At 29.0% G+C, this 19,994-nt stretch overlaps 1 protein-coding gene across 1 annotated transcript in view; it reads left to right on the top strand.

Moving 5' to 3' along the window:
• The window catches only part of LOC129989312 (ankyrin repeat and death domain-containing protein 1A-like), a 158,355-nt gene that overhangs the window by 30,594 nt on the left and 107,767 nt on the right, over positions 1 to 19,994 (top strand). Inside the window, exon 2 of the mRNA XM_056097758.1 lies at positions 18,781 to 18,884. Within this exon, the coding sequence (XP_055953733.1) occupies positions 18,781 to 18,884 (104 nt within the window). The remainder of the gene's footprint in view (positions 1 to 18,780; positions 18,885 to 19,994) is intronic.

Raw genomic sequence — 19,994 nt, forward strand, 5'->3', positions numbered from 1 at the left:
ATCATTTGTTCAGTGTTGGCTGAAAATGAATATAACGTCATCTACCCTGCCATTAGAAAGAATGTTCTTTCTTTCACTTTCTCTTACACTTCCGCAAAACACTTTTTTAAGATGGGTTTACACTCGGCCAGTCAGACAACGCATGCTCAGAAAGGAACTGATTTATGTTTGCTACAATTTCATAAGACAGATTCAGGCATTCCATACTTGGCTATAAACTGCCGTTTTGACGCCCCTGAATTTTCCTTTTTCACTGTGCTTTAAAATGATGGGCATTTACCAATAGAAATATGGTAAAGTAAAAAAATAGTCAACATACCTAAATTTGGAAAATTATAGACAAAAAATGGCACACACACATACACACAATCTCGCATCAGAAAGAACAAAGAGAAAAAAATGTCGGAATTAATCTATGATAAGTGATCAATTTTTTCACGCCAAATTCTACAAACGCATGCGCAGTAAGTAATACAATACAGTGGCATGTTATTGTCCCGTCGGGACAAGTAATTGCCATCGAACCGAACAGCACTTTTCAGCCTTTCTACGCATGTGTTGTCTACTGGCCGAGTAGGCAGCGCATGTGTAAACCAGGTGTAAATTCCATTTGTCTAGCTCAAAGCGTTTTCTGTATTATCATGCCCTCAGACAGACACAATTCCAAAATTGTATTTTTCGAACTCAGGTGGTCTGAAAGGTGGAGATTCATCAAAATTTCGAGTTCGAAATTTTTAACGATTACACTACTTTTTACGAGAAAGTAAAAACGGGATGTTCCTTCTGGGCCCTTCCTCATTATAAGCACTCTCAAGGACAATGAGTGTGATTCTGAGAGGTTATTTTAATTCAAAGATTTAGATTAATTAAAATGCAAATTCTATATTCGACGCATTGTTAATTTTGTAGAATTCCTGTCATTCTAATTTAAATTTTCTATTTTTTCCTTAATTTTTTTATTAAAATGTTTCTCAAGTTTAATAAATGAGGTTGTTTCTGAGAAATGAAAAATCATTTTCATGTGCTTCAAGACAGAAAATAAAGTATCTTCAATTCCTTTTTGAATTGAAAATCCTTTCCAGTTCTGTGTAATATTTTGTAGTTCTAAATGAGTTCCGGCGATGGAACCGAATCTCATTAATCAGAGCACAAATTACTTTTGCCGGCGAAATTGGCCTTTAATGGAGAAGAACAATGAGATTTATATCTGGCATGAATAAAATTAAATTATAAAGCGAAGTTTGTTATTTAGGCACGTTGAGCGCCGAGGGAGTCTGGAGACGGTTTCGTTCGTCTTGTTACGAACGCCGTCTCTTGACTCCCGTCTTACAGCTGAATTATTAACGATCATTTCGCCCCGAAGTCATTGCAAATAGTCTTTGCAAGAAGCTGCACAGTGGCTGATTTCTAAATTGATAGACAAGTCAGCTGCCTATGGCGCTAGAGGTAGGTATTGCGAGCTGGTAGATTAAAAAATTTTATTTTTCTATTTGTCAAATAATTAGGTTAGTAAAAACTACCATTTCTTTTAATGATAAAATATAGGATAATATTTTCACTTATGAAGCATAATTGAATAGGCTCTTGTATGTGTCATGGCGTGTACTTTGTTATTAGAATATTTATAAAATTTAACATTTGTTTTAATAATATTGCCTATAAACATTGATATTCTAAAGTCATCTAATATATAAAAATGAATTTTTTTGTTCGTATTTTATGCGCCATACCGTTGATCCGATTGCGATAAAATTTAGCCAACTTATTGCTTGCTAGAAGTTTATAGGCATAGTACAATTATTAACATTTAGTTTGAACACAATAAAATTGGGCTTGCATTCTCGATGACCATCAGCTTGGTGCAAGGTCCTTCACTTCAAGTGTGTGGATGGAATCTAGGAAATCCATTTTTTTTTCTTCACATGGCCAGTTGTATGTTGGAAGCTCACGAATCGGACAATCAATAAATTTGTTTTTTTTTATGCTGGAGGCGGAGAATTAAATATTGTCTACCGTAAAGCACTTGAATAATGAAGTAAAAAATAATAGAATTAATATTATTTATGCTTTTCTTTCATATATCATTCAATTTCAGTGAATATACTCATCGTCAACAAGAAAATGAATATCATCTTTCTATCATTCCTAATTAAACAAGATAGCCATTTCAAATTTCAAACAATATTTCCAAAGTTATTTCTTCTGCCGCATCAACGCGCTGGGTACCAGCTAGTGTAAAATAAATAAAAAACAAATATATTTTCTCAAAGTTCAGAAAATGAAAAATAATAACCTAAAATAAATTGTGAATGAATTAACAACGAACTGAAATGGGAAATGAAATCGATTATCTTATTAAAAGAGAGACTTCATCATTTGGACTGCCTAGAACCGCAAAATACTTAAGTTCGCCACTGAAATGGCTACAGAACTATTTTAAAATATTTTAACACAGACTTTGAATTTTAATGAAATTACTTCATTTTTGACCTCATTGAGTCTGGTTTAATTTAATTTTTAGTTATGTATTAATATTATGTTTAGAATCAATGTGAGGATATTTTATCACGGAACTGCTCATTTTGAAATCTGATTTCAGTTTGATCCAATCTTTGTCATTTTGTGACAGGATGACAATGATGACAATTGCGCTGGCATCTTCCGCATCGCACTAACAAGATGTTCATGGCCTCATTATGTGTTAAAAAAATCGCTTCTCGAAATGAGTGCGTGTTTCTTTTTATCTATGCCTAAGAAAACTCAGTGGACTGTCGCGAGTGTTCTCCCCTCAACTTTTTTATGCCTTAATACAGTATGGAGCGCTTCGTGCTTCATAGTACAGCTGAAAAAATGAAAAATGATGTGGGTTGATTTCTTTACATTCAACATTTGATACGGATGTGCGATGACAGGACCACACACCAAATTTCATTTGTGAAAGCTGTTGTATTTTCGAGTTAATGAATACATATATTTGCAAGCATACACGACGGCAGAAAGTGAAGCCTTTGAAAGACTGGATCCAAGATTTGAAACCGATTTACCATTTCAGTGATAAATCAAGATTACTAATTCCATCCATTTACCATTTTTGCTTTTGAATTTTCGCGTTCAAATGGACATGAACAATGAAACAGTTTTTCAAAAAATCCAAGGTAGTTCGAAATGAGATGCAAATCTGCAATTTTAATGTATACATGTCCAATATCATGTTTCTAAATCGCATTTTAAAATGACTGGATTCACAAATAGATATCAATCCTAAAACTGTCTTTCAAAACGAAGCAAGTCTGAAAGTTTTCATTCATCAAAATTTCGAAGTGAATTTTTTTAACATTTATAATATTTTTCTTTGTGCACTTGCATTAATGGGAAGATCCGGAAAGAGAAATCTTTGTTTACAGTTCCAAAATTGTAGATTTCGCTAAACTTGTTTGTTTTCCGCTCCTGCCATTTCATCTTTAAAGAAGGATATTTGAAAGTCTATTTGATCTACCTTGTTTATATGCATTAAGATTTGCAGAAACAGAGAGAGGGATGAGTGAAAAATTTAGGAAAATGTGATACCAAATGCCTAAAATGTTGATTTGAATGTTTTTGGGGCTTATTTTCAAAAGTAATGTCAGAGTTTGATCTCAGTATCTAAAACAAATATAATGCTAAACTAGGAAGTTATTTTAATGAAAAAATAAACAAATATGTAAATAACTTTTTGAATTATTTTGGAGACTGTTTATTCGGGAAATGAATTCTAGTATTGTTCTCGATAAGGTTTCTGAGTGCTTTCCGAAAATGGAAATGAAATGGACCATTTATATCTCAAATGAATCTATCATAACATTTTTATTTTTATTTTTGCACCAGAGAGTAGTTTTGAATGCAGAATAACTCAAGAAAGACGAAACAATATTTTAATTATTTAAAATATTTTAAGTAAATTCAAGTTTTTATTTTTCACTTTCTGTTACAACACATTCTTCCTGTGCTTGCAAGTACGGTCAGATTGTGAAAATATAAATATTATTGAGGTGGTATTACTTAACACCGTTGATATAAAAACGGTTTAGCAAACAATAGACAAGATTTATGAAAGATTTTCAACTAAATAATAATAAAGAAATTTAAAAACTCTTTTTAATTATAGTGCACAAATAGTAGAAAACCAATTTTATCAAAAATATGAGAATCAAAGAAAACCAAAAAGCATCAGAGCACATCATAAAAACGTAAAATTTTAGTTATGTTAATAATATATTTTAATTTTCAATTAATATTTAATAATTTAATTCTTTGATATTCATTAGGGTTTAAATAACTATAACATTGTTTTTCACGGCCTACGCTTTTGCGAATACGCTTTTGGTGCATGTAATTTAATTAAAAAAAAAATAGAATTTTTGCTTTTCATTATTGTAATAATTTTTTTTATTTTTATTTTTATAATTTTCTGCATGTTACTCTTTGATAATTTCATTATTTATAATTATCAATATTTTGGAATCTTAAAATCAATGGTTTTTGCAAGTTTGTACTGAGATGGTACCACTGGTTTGGAATAAAAATATAATCAAAATGAATAAATTAATGAAAATAATTTGTAAAATCTTAATTATTTCTTGGTGGATGAAAAATTGAATTAATTATTGAAACAATGAAGTATATACGATGCATTTATAGTGCATTTAAAAGCGAGTAAAAAAATCTTTTACAAAAGGTAAATAAAAATGCTTATTTATATTATTTAAAAAATACTTTCATTTCATCTTTGGAATTAGAATTGGAAATATCATATCTGAAAAGAGTAATTATATATTTTTCAAAAACAACAACAATAATATAATTATATATATATTAACAAAAGCACAAAAAATTTTGTATTTGTAACGATAAAAATTATTTGATAAATAAAATATAACCCTTGTTTGTTTTATTTATTAAATACATGAAAACCAGTTTCCATTAAATACTCTATTTCTTAGAAAATGAATATGGCATTACTTTTTTTGAAAAGAAAAATCATTTAAATACTCGCTTTAAAATTCATCCTAAAGGTTTTATTCTGGGGATATGTTTAAAATATAATAATACGTTTGTTTATTAACCTTCATAACGTCCAGCAGCTTGCTTTTCTTGAATCTTAAAGACCCAGTCTCTCCTGGGAAACGTTTCTTACTTCGTATTGAATAAAACAAGATTTCGCTCTGAGAACTTAACGGTTATTTTTATTCGAAGCATCGCCGAGTTCTTTTAATTTTTCAAGATTACTTATTTAAGATTGTTCGTGCCAGGGCGTAATATCAACATCTTTTATGTTTGAAGTATTTCTAGGAATAATTTAGGCGCCATTTTAGTGTCATTTAATGTACAGTTTTGAAATTTTTACTGCGACAGAATATCTTAAAAGGGGAAATGTTTATGGTTTATTGGTTCTTGTGTGAGGAATCGATTATGTGACGGAAGAGGAAATACGTCACTTGAGATTTGATTAGAACTCTTGAAGAGATACGTGAGTCGAGAGGGCGAATGGAGAGAGTATTCATTCGCTGAACGGTTTTCGTCTTACTGTTTTTCTACATAATATTTTTTAAGTGCTTCTAATTTAGAATCAGTAATAAGAAATTCTTAAAAGTTCATAAAATGAATCGTAAAATAAAAACTAATAAAATGATAAAGTTGGAACTAAAGTGAGACTTGAATGGATGATGTTCTTTAGTGAATCAAAATTTTACTTTTCTTTTTTTTTTTGAAAATGAGAGTTTTATATTTTACAGGCGTTATAAAATATAAGTATTTTAAAATATTCATACATGAAATTTGTAAATATGTACAGTTGTCTGTAAGTTTTTTGGAAAACCTTATGCAAACACTGGAGCACAAACTTTGTTTCTTGTTTGCAGTTTGCAAAATGGTTGTAACTTTGTTCTTAGGTATGACAGAAAAAAAATTTACAAGAAGGAGGGATTACAAGTGAGTTGATGTTAAACTGACTTAATTTAATTTATTTTTCAGAATCGCAATTGACAGTTAGCTCAATTTGAAGAAAAATTGATTTGTTGCTTTTTTTCGTTAGTTCCTTAACATTCCCCCCCCCCCTTCTTTTTCATATGATTGCTTTATTATTTCAATTTTGTGGTCAACAATGATAAATAAAAAAATCAAATGTAGTTTCTAATTTGATATATAATTTTTTCCAAGGCGCTTATCAGAGATTTAATCTTTCTAAACTGTATTATTTTTCCCAATCATAATAAGCATTTAAGAAGCTTGTAGAGTTGATGGTTAATGACTCGTATGATTACTATTTATAGATACAATTTTGCCCTAAATGAAAAATGGCGTACTATGACAAGGGCGGTCTTTATGCGCAATCTAGATTAAAAGATTTTGATTGATTAGCCTAATGATACGTATCTCTAATCTTTCATATTTTCCAATGAGACTAATATGAAGACCATAAATAACCATCGTACGGTTAATTAATGTTTTCTTCGAATAGAGAACGGAGTTTCTGAATGGTTAAAATGAAGATCGCTAATATAAAACATCTTATTTTTGATGGGGAGGTGTGCTGTTTATTAAATTCAATATTTTTATTATGATGTATTTTAAAATTAAAAAACCCTGTTTCAACGTATATGTCACATAATGAGTTTAATGTAAATTTATATCTGGTAACTCATCCATCCATTAGTTTCGTATGAACTGTTCATTTTGATGACATTTTGCGAAGTATTTTGCATACCATTTTTTTCTTATACGTATATTCTATTGTATTTTATAGAATTTTTTAAATATGAATTTTTTTATATACCTACCTTTGCCCATTTTTATATATCTACGTTCGTTTTCGTTTGTTTAAATATAATGAAACACATTTTTATTTGTTTCAATAACAATTTATAATTTGTTGCATACTCATATCGAATTATCATTGCAACACCATGTATTACATACATTCATGTGTTGCTTTATGCCTTCTACTTTTAAAACACTTTTAATTTATTCTATCTATCTATATATCTATATATATATTCCGGTGTGTCTGTTAATAAGAAAATAAATTTAGTAAATAAATAAATAAACATGATAATAGTTTAAGTTTCTCCACTTTATTAAGGCGTTACATTCACTTTTTATATCTCAGCATTATTACTTTGCTGATCAGGAAACGTATTTGTATAAAATTTAATAAGATTAATAAGAATAAGAATTTGTATTAAATCTAACTAAAAATAAAATCTAGCCATCTAATGCATTTGTAAGAAATGCAAGTATTTATGCGAATAGTTTTGTTAAATATTATATTATTTTATTCACTTTAGACTAACTTTTTAAAATATTGCAACTTTATGTGGAAAGTATGAAGCTGGAAAGTCAAATAATGATGATTGTCAGGTTGGAAGTTATTTAAAATTATTTTGTTTCCATTTTTGCACATTTAAATTATTCGCTTCAATGCAATGACCAAAAGAGCTGCAAAAATACTTGAGATCAAATCGAATTTTCTTAATTGTCCAGAATTAATTGGGGTATTATTTTTGTAACATCGGACATGCTACAGTTGCCATTAGAAAGGACTGAAGTTCAGAAAAGAAATGAACAAAGCTCGAAATAAGATCGATGACAAAGGAATATTTTTCTTTCCATGTCGATAATCGTGATCTTTAATGATAGAAGAAGATCATTAAAGATCACGATTATCAACAGAGAAATTGTACAATCCTGTCTTTCGTGACTAAGAATAAATCATGCACAGTCACGGAACAATGTATTTCTTCAGATGTAGTTTAGTTTCCACTAGCTGCCTTTTCTGACCAGTTGGTTCACTATCAGTAACTATCGATAAAAACAAAACATTTTTAAACATAGCATTAACAAAAGAAAACATTTTTAACATTTTAAAAACAAAACATTTTTAAACTTTAAATTTTTACAGATTTTTTTATTGTTCTTTTCATTTGCCTTATTTTCTACAAACTATACGGGATTTGACATAAAAATTTGATGAAATTAATTTCATATGAGGCAGAACTTGTTCTGCATAATTTCAAATACCCATTGAGATAGTTACAAAAATGCAATAGAAAAAAACAAAGGTAAATATCATGTTGCAAACACGTACATAGTTTCAGTCCTGCTGCTTGTTTTACGAATTTTACGATCGCGAAATTCTACGCTCTGTCCTTTACATGTTTTCGTACGGGTACAACTGTTGGATTTTAGTAATAAATTTCTCATCCCTTGATGCTGATAAGAATTGGACTTTAAGGATTCTGTGGTTAGACCAGGCATATTAAAGGTTGAATGACAACATTTATTTGAAGAACTGTCTACACTGGATGTCTGTTTATACAAACTTACTACGCGATCCCCTTAATGTGATAGCACTTCCAATACATGGAATAAAAGTAACTACATGTATTGCGGGGTAGCAAGATTCATCCTACTTGAACTTTGCTTTTTTGAAGAGATTACTTCCCGAAGTCCGCGATCCATCAGCCGTTTTCAATCAATATCGATTAATTATGCTGTTTTTTACTTTGAACTACAAAATATTTTATCTATCTTAGAAATATGAGATGGCGCTGCCATATTTGTAGGATCTCCTTTCAAACCTTTCTTAACACAGCAGTTTTGTGAACGAATTATCTCCCGATATTTCATGTCATCGTGGCCATCGAGATTACCCGATCTTATTCCAATGAATTTCTGACTATGGAGGTATCTGAAATCTAAAATATACTCATCAAGTCAGCTCACTGTGTTTTATTTGAAAAATCTATGTGATATAAGATTTAACAGATTCTTCTTCAAATAAATTTCCATGCAATATTACGCACCATTTGCCGCATGCAAAATACTATTGCGTGTCTAAGAAATTGAAAGTTTATAAGACATAAAATTGCTTACTGTATTTGTACTGTTATTACTCTACCTTTTACTGGGTGTTTATTTTTATTTTTCTTTGCCTCTTTTAAACGTAGTAATTCTTGGAGCTAAAAATACCATCTTAGTTACATTTTATAAAGTTTTTTTTATTATTATTTAGAGGATCACATATTCATAAAAAAAGTAGTTGGTGCTGTCATTTGAAAATTTGGAAATTTTGATATTGTAAACGTGACTGTAAGAAATGGATTATTGTTTCACACATCAATTTTGAGCGGATACCGCATAGTACTTGCATTCAAAATTTTGTTCTGTTCGCTCGAATGAATATAAGATATATAATAGCAAAATTCCTTTTATAATTACCCTGCATTAATTTGTTCGATTTTCCACCTAATGTTGACATGTAGATCTATTTAAGAATTTTTATTCGATAAGTTCTGTGCATTGAATCATCCTCTTTCACTACACGTAGGAGCACCTTTCAGTCGCAAAGTAGCTGTGTGATAGGGTTGGATGGATATCTGGCTTTTGCTTGTTAACAATCACTTTGGTTTTTAAATTTAATTTTGTATTTAGTTTGTTTTTAAGGCATTATTAAAAAAGTAAGGCTTTTGTAAAATTTATAAGATTAATAACAAGAGTTTAGTTTCCATTTTCATTTTTAAATACTTCGTCCTATTTTTACCAAGAAAATACGTATATTCTTAATTTAAAAAATATAAATATTTTCTTTTTAACTATATTTTATTAAATTCTTTTATTTTTTTAATTCAATTCATGTTCAATGCTTAATTTTTATTAACTTTCAGTCAAGGTATTGACAATAACTCTGTTGTTTGAGTTTTTATTTGCTTCGAATTAAAACAGTATAAATAAAATATAATTATTAACGAACATGTATATTTCATAAACACTGCAGGAAATGTGTTAGAAATTCTTTTACTCCAGTTTATATATATATATATATATATATATATATATATATATATATATATATAGAGAGAGAGAGAGAGAGAGAGATAATTAGAAAACATAACGAATGCGTATAGCATTGCCAAGGTTGGACAGCGAATTAGACTATATCGATCTAATATTTTGTATTAGATTGATAGAGTATCACACGATTGGAGATGAATGAGGTCGAAGTGACCAGTTGAAAAACTGATACCGATTAGTATAGTCTGCATCAGTTTTTAACATCAGTTACTTGTACATACATGATACAATGTATCAAGTTACTCAAATACAAGTTTATATAGTATCACCTATCTCTACTGTGCGACCCAGTTCATAGAGCATTTTACTGCACTTTTCTTTCGACAAATGTCTTTTTTAAAGCGTAATTCATATTTCAGGAATTTAACACTTAAATGTTTCCTATTTCATTTTGTATGCGCATTGAAAATGAATCGAGCTATCGGTATTTTTAAAATAAAATCACTTAGACTAAATTCCTTAAAAAATTACTATGTTTCCAGAATTTGAAATAAAGTTAATTATATCAGAGACTGAATATTCCTTTAAATATAAAAAGCAATAAACTCTTTTATGACAACCGGTTCGGACAAGTTAAACGCATTTTCAATCATTTCAGTAAGTAGAAACATTTTAATTTCATTTCCCATTTAACACTGATTTCCATTATTGAAAACGAATCAAGTATTTTGTATGAGTATTTGTATTTTGTTCGTATCAAGTACTTTGTTTGAATTTGTATTAATAAATGGCTACGTTTAATCATGTTCACTTTTATTTCTGTTATTATTTTTTTAAAAAATAAAAGAGGAAATAACTGTTTACTTGCATATTCATTTTGAAAGCAACACAATATCCCCGCTTGCAACATACGAACCACCATCATTAGTGACAGTCATATGCTCATATATTTAACGATCTATTTATTATGTGACTGCCTTTCCACAAGCTTTCATTTGCTCCTATTATTTTATTAATTTTAATCGACCCTTTACTAATTTGTATTCAGTAAGAAGTAAATGCTTAATCACGCGAACAGCTGCTTAACTTTCTCCGTGCGTTTGTTTACGTATGCAAGAGAATCACAATTCATCCATTTGAAACTCTGCATCGAGGAACAGAAACGACTGCTGCTATCATTCTCAGATTTCTTTTTACCTACTTGGTCTATCTATGAAAATTCATTTCTTTGGTTGAATTATATGAAGTTTATTTTGTACCGATCTCGTAGTTAACATGCAAAGCCAATTCGGTAATTGCTGACCTTTTAACTACAGTTAAGCCAGCAGCCTATCTTTTTTCACTCCCTATATCAAACTTCTAAACTATTTCTGAGTGACGAAATCTGATCTTTGATGCCGTGTTTAAAGTGCATCCTATACATATTCACGGAGGGGATTTTAGTGAAATCTAGACTTAAGTAGCAGATCGATGTATCCCTATATATAAAATAAATTTAAGTCTAAATAAAAGTATTTGCTAGGAAAATTGCATTTTAAGATAATAATTATCAACACGACTTTAGTGAGAAAACTACGTAAGGGGCTTAATTTTTTTTCTTTTGTATCATCTGAGAACATGATTTTTTTGGGGGGGTTAGGGGTTTTTGAAGCTCGAAATCGCGTAAGCAATGAATAAAGAATAAATGGCAATTTTTATTTTCAATTTTTTCTTGGCTGACCTTTTTCTCAAAAAGGTTTAGAGCTCTCGTAAACTGCTTTAAACACGTTAATGACTTAAATGAATTAAGACAAATAATGACTTAAAATAATAATGTTTTCACATGATAATTTGAAATTTGTGATCATAGATTTCATTTTTATTTATTTGAAATGTTGAAAATGAAGCGGATTATTGGCGTTTTGCCATGAACAACTTCCGATGATATTATAGCACAAAGGTTATTTTTTATTTTATATTATATTTTTTTTCCTGCAGAAGGGCTCTAGAATGAAAAAATTGAATCTCAGTTTTTTTTTTATTCAACTCGGGACTTGAATCCATGAAAAATCTGACCTGGTCTGTCAGTATTCAAATTTTCCAGGAAAAACGGCTTTCTGATGTGTATGCTTATATAGGCAATAAAGGCCCAGCTTTCGTTCTTGCAAGTGGATTACAATTGAAAAATTATCAATGTTGGCAATCATCACTTAAGTTGAAACGGGAGTTTACGGGAATTTAATTCAATCTAAATTTAAAAGTTCTTGTCTTGGTATATTAGAAGCAGCTTGGATTTAATGTGCTGAAAATAAAATCAATTTCACATTTTACTTGTGACTAGTCATCTTTGGGGAATAACTGGTTCATTCAGATTATTGATTTTTCTAGGCTGTTAAACGATTAACATGGGAAGCATTTTTTTTAAATTTCAGGTTATTTTATAATTGATACTACTTAAAAATATGAATGTAATTGAATCAATTTTCAACAAATTATAATGGCTATGATTAAAAGTGTATTTACTACGAAATAAAACGAAAGTGAAAATCCTATTTCGGAATTAAAGACTGAGGATGGCCATTTTTTTAAAATCTTAATTTTAACATTGGCAAAAGCAGGCGATCGAATACTTTGATGGGTGAGTTTCAATTTCATTATAGCATTAAAATAATCTTAACATTATAAATTAATTTTGAAATTTTTACTAAAAATAATGAAAAAAATGAACAGAAATGAAATTGATATTAGGGTTTATACAAAAACCGGCTTTTTGAAAAACCGATTTTCGTATTCAGTATTTCCAAAAAGCTGGTTTTCGAATTTTTGCCAAAAAAAAGTATAGGGAAAAATATTTAATTTAATTTATATAAAATAACAAAAAACGAAATCGATGTAAAAATCAAAATATAAAAAAAAAATTAAGAATTACATATACATATTGCTTAAAATAACGAAAACTTCAACACAAATTTCAAATAATATGTATATTATCTTCATTAATTTTAGTTTCCACTAAGAAAATGAGATTAAAAAAATAAAATATAATATCCACTGAACGGTGGCTAAGTCTTGTTCTTATTTTTGCACAATATTCCTTCAAATTGAAAATACTTGTTCACTAGCTACTGAGCTTGGTTTTATAGTGTTCATAGCATCAAATAACAAATCTTAGTTTTTTGTTCTTTCATTCGTTGACCCAAATAACGAAAATTCCGCTTCCAGTGTCTTTGGATTTTTAAGTTTTTCTTCAGGGCCTTCAAGAAACTTTTGAATTGATGTTTTCATGGCTTCTTTTAAAAAGCATTACTCTGAATAAAAGTTTCTTCGATTTCTCTTAATCAGAATTGGTTTCCACATAAGAATTCGGAAATATTTTAGACAGTATCTTTCCAGATAATTCAATAATTTCGGTTTTTGAAGCTAAAGAAAGTAACTGGATTTCTTCGCTGAACTAGAAATGTGCAAATACAGAAAAAATTGCTAATTCTACTTCTTTCTTGAATTCGTTCTTCTTTTTAATTCCTTTAAAGAAATTCAGATATACCTTTTCTTGTTAATAAATTGGTATCTCGTCGCCTAAGTCTTCAGCTGCTAGACGAATCAGTCCCAACCGATAAAATTCAAAATATTTGTTTATTTGTTTTTTTAAAGAAAAGGAATATCCAGGCGTTCAGCAAAACCGGTTTTCTTAATTTTAAAACCGGTTTTCAAATGTAACAAATTTACTTTAAGAAATCGTTTTTTTAAAACCGGGTTTGAAAAACCTTCAAACCCTAATTGATATCATTAGAGGTAATGTTTTGAATTTTAAAATAATGCAGAAACCATTTTTGTGAGATTAACAGTTTTAGAAGATATGTTCATCTATTTTCTAAGTAAGTCATTGTAATTATCCATCTAATGATGGTTAAGCCTATTTTCGAGCTCAATTATACTTTCTCTTTGACACCTATTCCTTGATTTTTTTTATATCTTCTTTCATCCGATTGAATGAAGTGTTTGATCTTCATTCAGTCTGAATGGCATCTTTAATTATATTCTTTAGATCTATTAATTAATGAGGTGTTGGAATAAATGCAGCTGTAGAAATACTGAATGAAGCAACACGAAACATTCGCATATTGTTTTGTTTACATTTGACCATTGCCATTCCGCAAAAAGTAATAAGAGTGATTTCTCTGCAATAAATGTTTACGTTTTATATAGAGAGAGATTATTTATAAAATTTTTAGAGTATCTGTGAAATAAATTCTACTTTGAATAGCTGTGCATGCCAATTAATAACAAACGAGCTGTTTTGAATAAAAAGTTAGGCTCATTGTTCATTTAAAAGATGCGCAAAAAATATCTCTCTAAAATTTTTGCAGTTCATGAATCTTTATGGTTCGTTGGAAAACTGCACCACTAAACGGTTTTTGCCGGCATCTGCTCCTAAACGCTTTCTTCCCATTCGTCTAGCTATTTTCTGGTTAAACAAAGCTGCCGCCAGTTTTTCTCACGAAGCGAGAGAAGCAAATGTTATGATGCGCCTAACTAGGTTCAGCGCTCTAATTTGCATGAATAAACATGGAACCGCAGCTGCTTTAATGCAGCTGGAAAAAGATACAAGCGAGGCTTGAGACTATAATTACTAGCACTAATTGATTTACCTATCCGTATCTGTTTACCGCGCTTGCTACTAAGACGTATAGTTGTAACGTTGAAAGAGCGTATTCTTTGCTTTTGAAAAGCAATGTTTGCACATACATTAACATATTTGGATACGTGCAGTACTGTGGGGTGGAAAAAAGTTACTTTAAGTACATTCATAGTTGCATAAAACCAAATTTTTATCTTTCTTGTTTCCATAAAGTTTCTTCTCTTTAGTGTTATAGAAATGTCATCAAATTACACGAGGTAGCTAAAGTGGAGGGCAAAAACTTAAAAATGACTGAAAGATTTAAAAAGTAATTTTCACAAAAATATGAGATGCAGAAAGGATCAAAAATTTTTAATCACATCTTGAACATTTAATACTAAAAAGATTGCAAACAAAACACAGGTTACGTTTTAAGTACATAAGCAATAAACTTAGAAAATATTTTATATATCATTTACAAACGCAACTTATCGTTTTAATTGACTTCATGATCATGACTGCATTCTTTTCCTATAAAAATTGAGATCTACCATGCATAATAATTCTTTGAATATAAATAAGTAATTTCACATAAAATATTAACCGTCAAAACGTACCATTCTTTTTATTTTTAGTTTATTTATTTAAAAGCATACCATTTCAAAATCAAATCTTAACTATGGCTGTTGATAGTATGAGTTTCATAAATAGGGTAATAATACTACAATTATGTGAAGACTGCTTATGTAATTTGCAGATTTCGATAAAATGAAATATCAAAATAATGTAGTTGAACAAGATTAAGACAAGATAAACAAGGCCGGAATGATTGAAAACTAAGGTTCGAAATCGATAAAAAAAATAATAGTTTTAGTATATCATTTAAAAGAATTAGATAAATCAAAGGAACCTTTTAAGTATTAATTTTAAAGGAATCAGAATTTAATTTTTTTAGAATTTTTAACTATGGTAAAACTCTTTGAAACTCGTACCGCATTTTAATAAGGAACTAAAATTTTTGTCTAAAATCTAAAAACTTTTGTTAATGGTTAGCAAATAAAGTGCGTACCAATCTTTTCTTTAATTGGATAATGTGTAATTTTTAATTGCGGAATGCTTAAATATTTAATCGAAGAAACTTCTTTCAGAAATTAGTATGTTTGTATATGATCACATAATTTTTTTTTCGAGCAGTGAAATTGCGAAAAAACAAAATCTTTTTTGATGTTATAGTTGTTAATACAACATTTCTCGCTCATTTTAGAGTTAAATTTTTATTAGTTTACACAAAGCAATTAAACCCAATGCGATAAGTTTGGTGGTATTTTAAATCCCCGAGGTTTGTAAAAATAACTTTAACAAATTTCAGGGATAATTACTAACATTGAAAAAAAAGAGAGAAATACTAAATATGGGTAACTTTAACTTAAGGTTTTTGAAATTCTGTCATAATTTTTAAAAATTATGGAAATAAAAAAGTAGATAAATGAAGCATACAGAATATTTCACAAATTGACGCTATTTTATTTTATTTGTTTGTGCACAGAGAGACTACTCAGGCAGTTACCAATTTGAAACGAATAATATAATGGATATGAAAAGAACAGTTCAACTCTCCATTTTTTTTGTTTCTAAAATTTTTTTGAATACCGCCAACTGGGTTTCGTAATTTAAACTTTTTCAAAAAAAACAAACAAAAAAAAAACACCTTAAATATGATTGTATACATATGAATATATTTTTCATCAAATATGTTTAAGTTTTAAAAAAATTCTAAAACTTTCATCGCATTTATTTTAATTATAAAAAATCAAGCGAATTTTAAAGAAGAAAATGTTTTATCGGAATCAATTTATGAAATCTGATCTTAACTGAGTTTCACTTTTCAGGAGTTCACTTCTTGTTTTTCAAATATTTCTCGTCTTCAAAATTTAATTAATCAGATTCTAATTGTTTTTGGAAATATTGTTGAATATTTTATTGATTTTCGGTTGAAAGCATAATTTTCATTCCTTTCTTTGATTATTGATCACCTCATTAATTATCTGAATACCTCATTAATTTCGTGATGCAGAAAAATAATGTTTCTCGTTCGCACTTAAATTAATATGAAGTGAAGAGATTTATCCTGTATATTATATTCGATAAATAAGTAGAAGTTCCATATAAGCAACCGACAGTCGGAGTTTGCCTTGACCCGTCTTGGAAAATGTCCAAGTTTGTCCCGTTTCTTACTCTAACGTTTACTAAAAACAGAAAGAGAAAGTATGTCACTTCAAAAAATGACTCCAATAATCTGGTGGACCTCCACATTTTAGATCTGCTTGAATTCGAGTAAATAGTTAATGGAGTTATGTCACATTGCTTATGTACCCATTTCTCAGAAATACAACAATTTAGATAATTGAAATATCGAATGCACACAGACATTAGAGATCTGCGTCTAATTTTGGATTCACTCGTGCGGAGGGTAGATGTCTAGAAGGCATTCGGGATATTTTTCAATGAATGCCTTCAAGAATGAAACTAAATTCAAACTGATTGTTTTGTCCTTAGTTACGACATGGTTTCGTATGAATTGTGTGAATAAGTGAGAATGGAGGGCTGATTTGTTACTTATAAAGATTTTTTGTTACGTAATTTTATTAATAAATTAACTAGATGTAATCATGAAGTCTTTATTTCTGAAACATTTATCATGTATATAGAATATTGCTATTTTATTTCATTAACATGGTAATTCTATATGGCAGTTTTATGGAAAATATAATTTTTTTCTTTGTTTTCCGAACTTTCCATAAAATGCCATACGGCTATAATGACATTTTATTTATTTAGTCAGATATTTTGCTTTGTATTTTTGGATTGGAGTTATATTTCTAATAAATATAATAAATCAGTTAGACATATGATGCAATAAGAGGATCTGTGCCTATACTCCAAACGTAAAGAGCTTTCTTAATAATTAAAGAATAACTCAAATACAGTACACTCCAGAGTATCCGGTTCGCGACAATCCGGCTTCCATGCTACCCGGCCTTTTATCGTAAATAAATGAGGAAGACAAGGCGTCTATGAAGTTCTCTATTAACGGCTTTTTTAAAACCTAAAAACTGTAAATTTTGATTCTTATCTTAGGATTACCTTTTCATATCTGTGTAATCATTTATCAGTGAAAACTAAAACCAGTTTGAGTCAATTTCCTTAAGAATTAGGCCTACGATGTACTTGAATGTTTTGTTTACGTTTCCTTTAGTGTTTTGTTTACGTTTAAGTTGGGCATTACAGAATTTATGTTAAAATGTGAACAATTTATATCTTTTAACGCTCCTTTACTCTAATAAATTCTTGAAACGCGCAGTGCAGTATATAAACATATTTAAATTCTCAGTACAGAGTTTTCTATTTTAAATTTACAAGTTGCTGCAGCCGCATTCACATTCAACATGGCTTGAGATAAATGGAGGATTTAGTACATATTAAGAAGTGAGAAAATACATATTACGTAATACAGTTGGCATAAAAACTTTGTCTTCTGGTAATATTGGGCCTAAGAAACGAGTTCATAGAAACCCGGCCTATCCGGCTTCTTTGTTATCCAACTAGTCCTTCCGCGAGATTAGGCCGGATACTCGAGATTCTGTATTGTACTAATATTTGGTCTGTATATTATATGACTGTATAGTGAATTTACATAAGTTAAGACGACCAGCTGTATCACAGTTGCGCCGAAAACTCGTAGCTATTATTTAAGTTTCTTCCTGTCTCTGCTTGTTTTTTTACAAGAAAGATACTTTGTCTGAATGTTTTGAAAGGAACTGAAAGGCATCCTTTCACTCGAAAGATCGTAAATAAAGATAAATTCATGGAAATTATTGTTCAGGTTTCCATGTATTTTTATTAGGTTAATCATTAACAAAGTAATTAAGTGCAAATACTTTTATTAAATTAACTATTTTGATTTCATTATTCAAAGACATCTAATAGTTATGATTAAAATTTACATTTTAGTAAAGTTGAAAAAGAATTAAACATAAAATTTGAAAAATGAAAAATAAATAGAATCTAAATTTCTCATTCAGTGTTTCTGTGAATTTCCATCATTTTCTATTTTTTTTTCAAGGATTTAAAATGTACCATATACTTATTTTCTGAAATATTTTAATATATATTAAAGGCCCTATTCAGATATTTTTTCAGAGAAAATGTTATTCAACAATAGAACAGAAGAGAAAATATAGATCTCATTTCAATTATTTAGCTAAAAACTCTTTGAGTAGAGAAAACTCCTTTCATATAGGAAGCCAGAAATCAGTGTGGTTTCCTAATGAATTTTTTTTCTCTTGTCTTTTCAGGTCAACAGAACGAGTTGAAACTCCAAGAAGCAGCCTTAAAGAATGACGTCGAACAAACCAAAAAAGTGCTCGAATCCAAGGTGGACCTCAACTCCAAGGGGCACGTAAGTGGAAAATTCTTTTCATTTCATTTCTTTTCATTCATTTCATTATGTTATCTGGTGAATTTGACTGGCTTCCAGGAAAATACTTTTCTGGGTTTTTAAAGACAAAATGTCTTTTTACGAATGAATCAATGAATCAAAATGACACATATGAGGTTAGAAGGACAAAGAACTTCTTTTTGGAAATTTAGTCAGGCAAATGATTTAATAATGTTGCTATCGTATGCGTTACATTGCATGACACAAATTTATGCATTCATTTTTTTAATGTTTTGTTTTCCCAACCGGTTAAGGTACCAAAATATAAGATTAAGAGTTCCTGATTATCGCTAGATTACTCATTCAATCATATTTGCTTAAATTATAGATAAATGAATTAAATGTATTTTCAAAATGGCATCTATTCTTTACAGAAAGCTAGACTGACAGATCTCGCATATCAATATCTTTAAATAGCAAACTGGTGAAAATTAAATTAAATCATCAAGAAGAAATATAAATGAAAGTAACATTTTTTCTTATCTTCTTGATACTTTTTATTTTACTATTAATTTTTTATTCAAATTATATTTCTAGATATATAATTTATAAAATGACATGAAACGGTTTTATACTTTCACAAGAAATGTTTTATACTTTGAAATCTAATTCATATGGAAATAAATTTACTTTTTTGGGAAAATAAATATAAAATATAGAATGTTCTATATTTTTTGAAATATTTGTTAAAAGAAAAATTTGCTTTAAACCATCTGTATGATGATATCAATATCGTCTTCTTTTGACTTCAATGCTATACATTTAACTCATTAAAATGAGCAAATTGTGTATTAAATCATCATTCACTATTAAGTTAAAATTGACTATTCTTTACAAATAAATTATATATAAATATTTATATAAAAATTAAAAGAACTTTCAAAGAAACCCTAAGCATATTTCTATAAATTTCTGCTTTTTTTAATGAAGTTGTGAATTTTATTAACAATATATTCAATAACAATTTCGAAAAATCTTATTCTTAAGTCAGTAAACTCTTATTTTTGTTGTTCATCATAAGTGAGTCCCTTAAAAACTATTTTGAAAATAATGTACTTTAAGATCCTTTCA

The sequence above is a fragment of the Argiope bruennichi genome, chromosome 10 (genome assembly GCF_947563725.1).
Source record: "Argiope bruennichi chromosome 10, qqArgBrue1.1, whole genome shotgun sequence".
Taxonomy (NCBI): domain Eukaryota; kingdom Metazoa; phylum Arthropoda; class Arachnida; order Araneae; family Araneidae; genus Argiope; species Argiope bruennichi.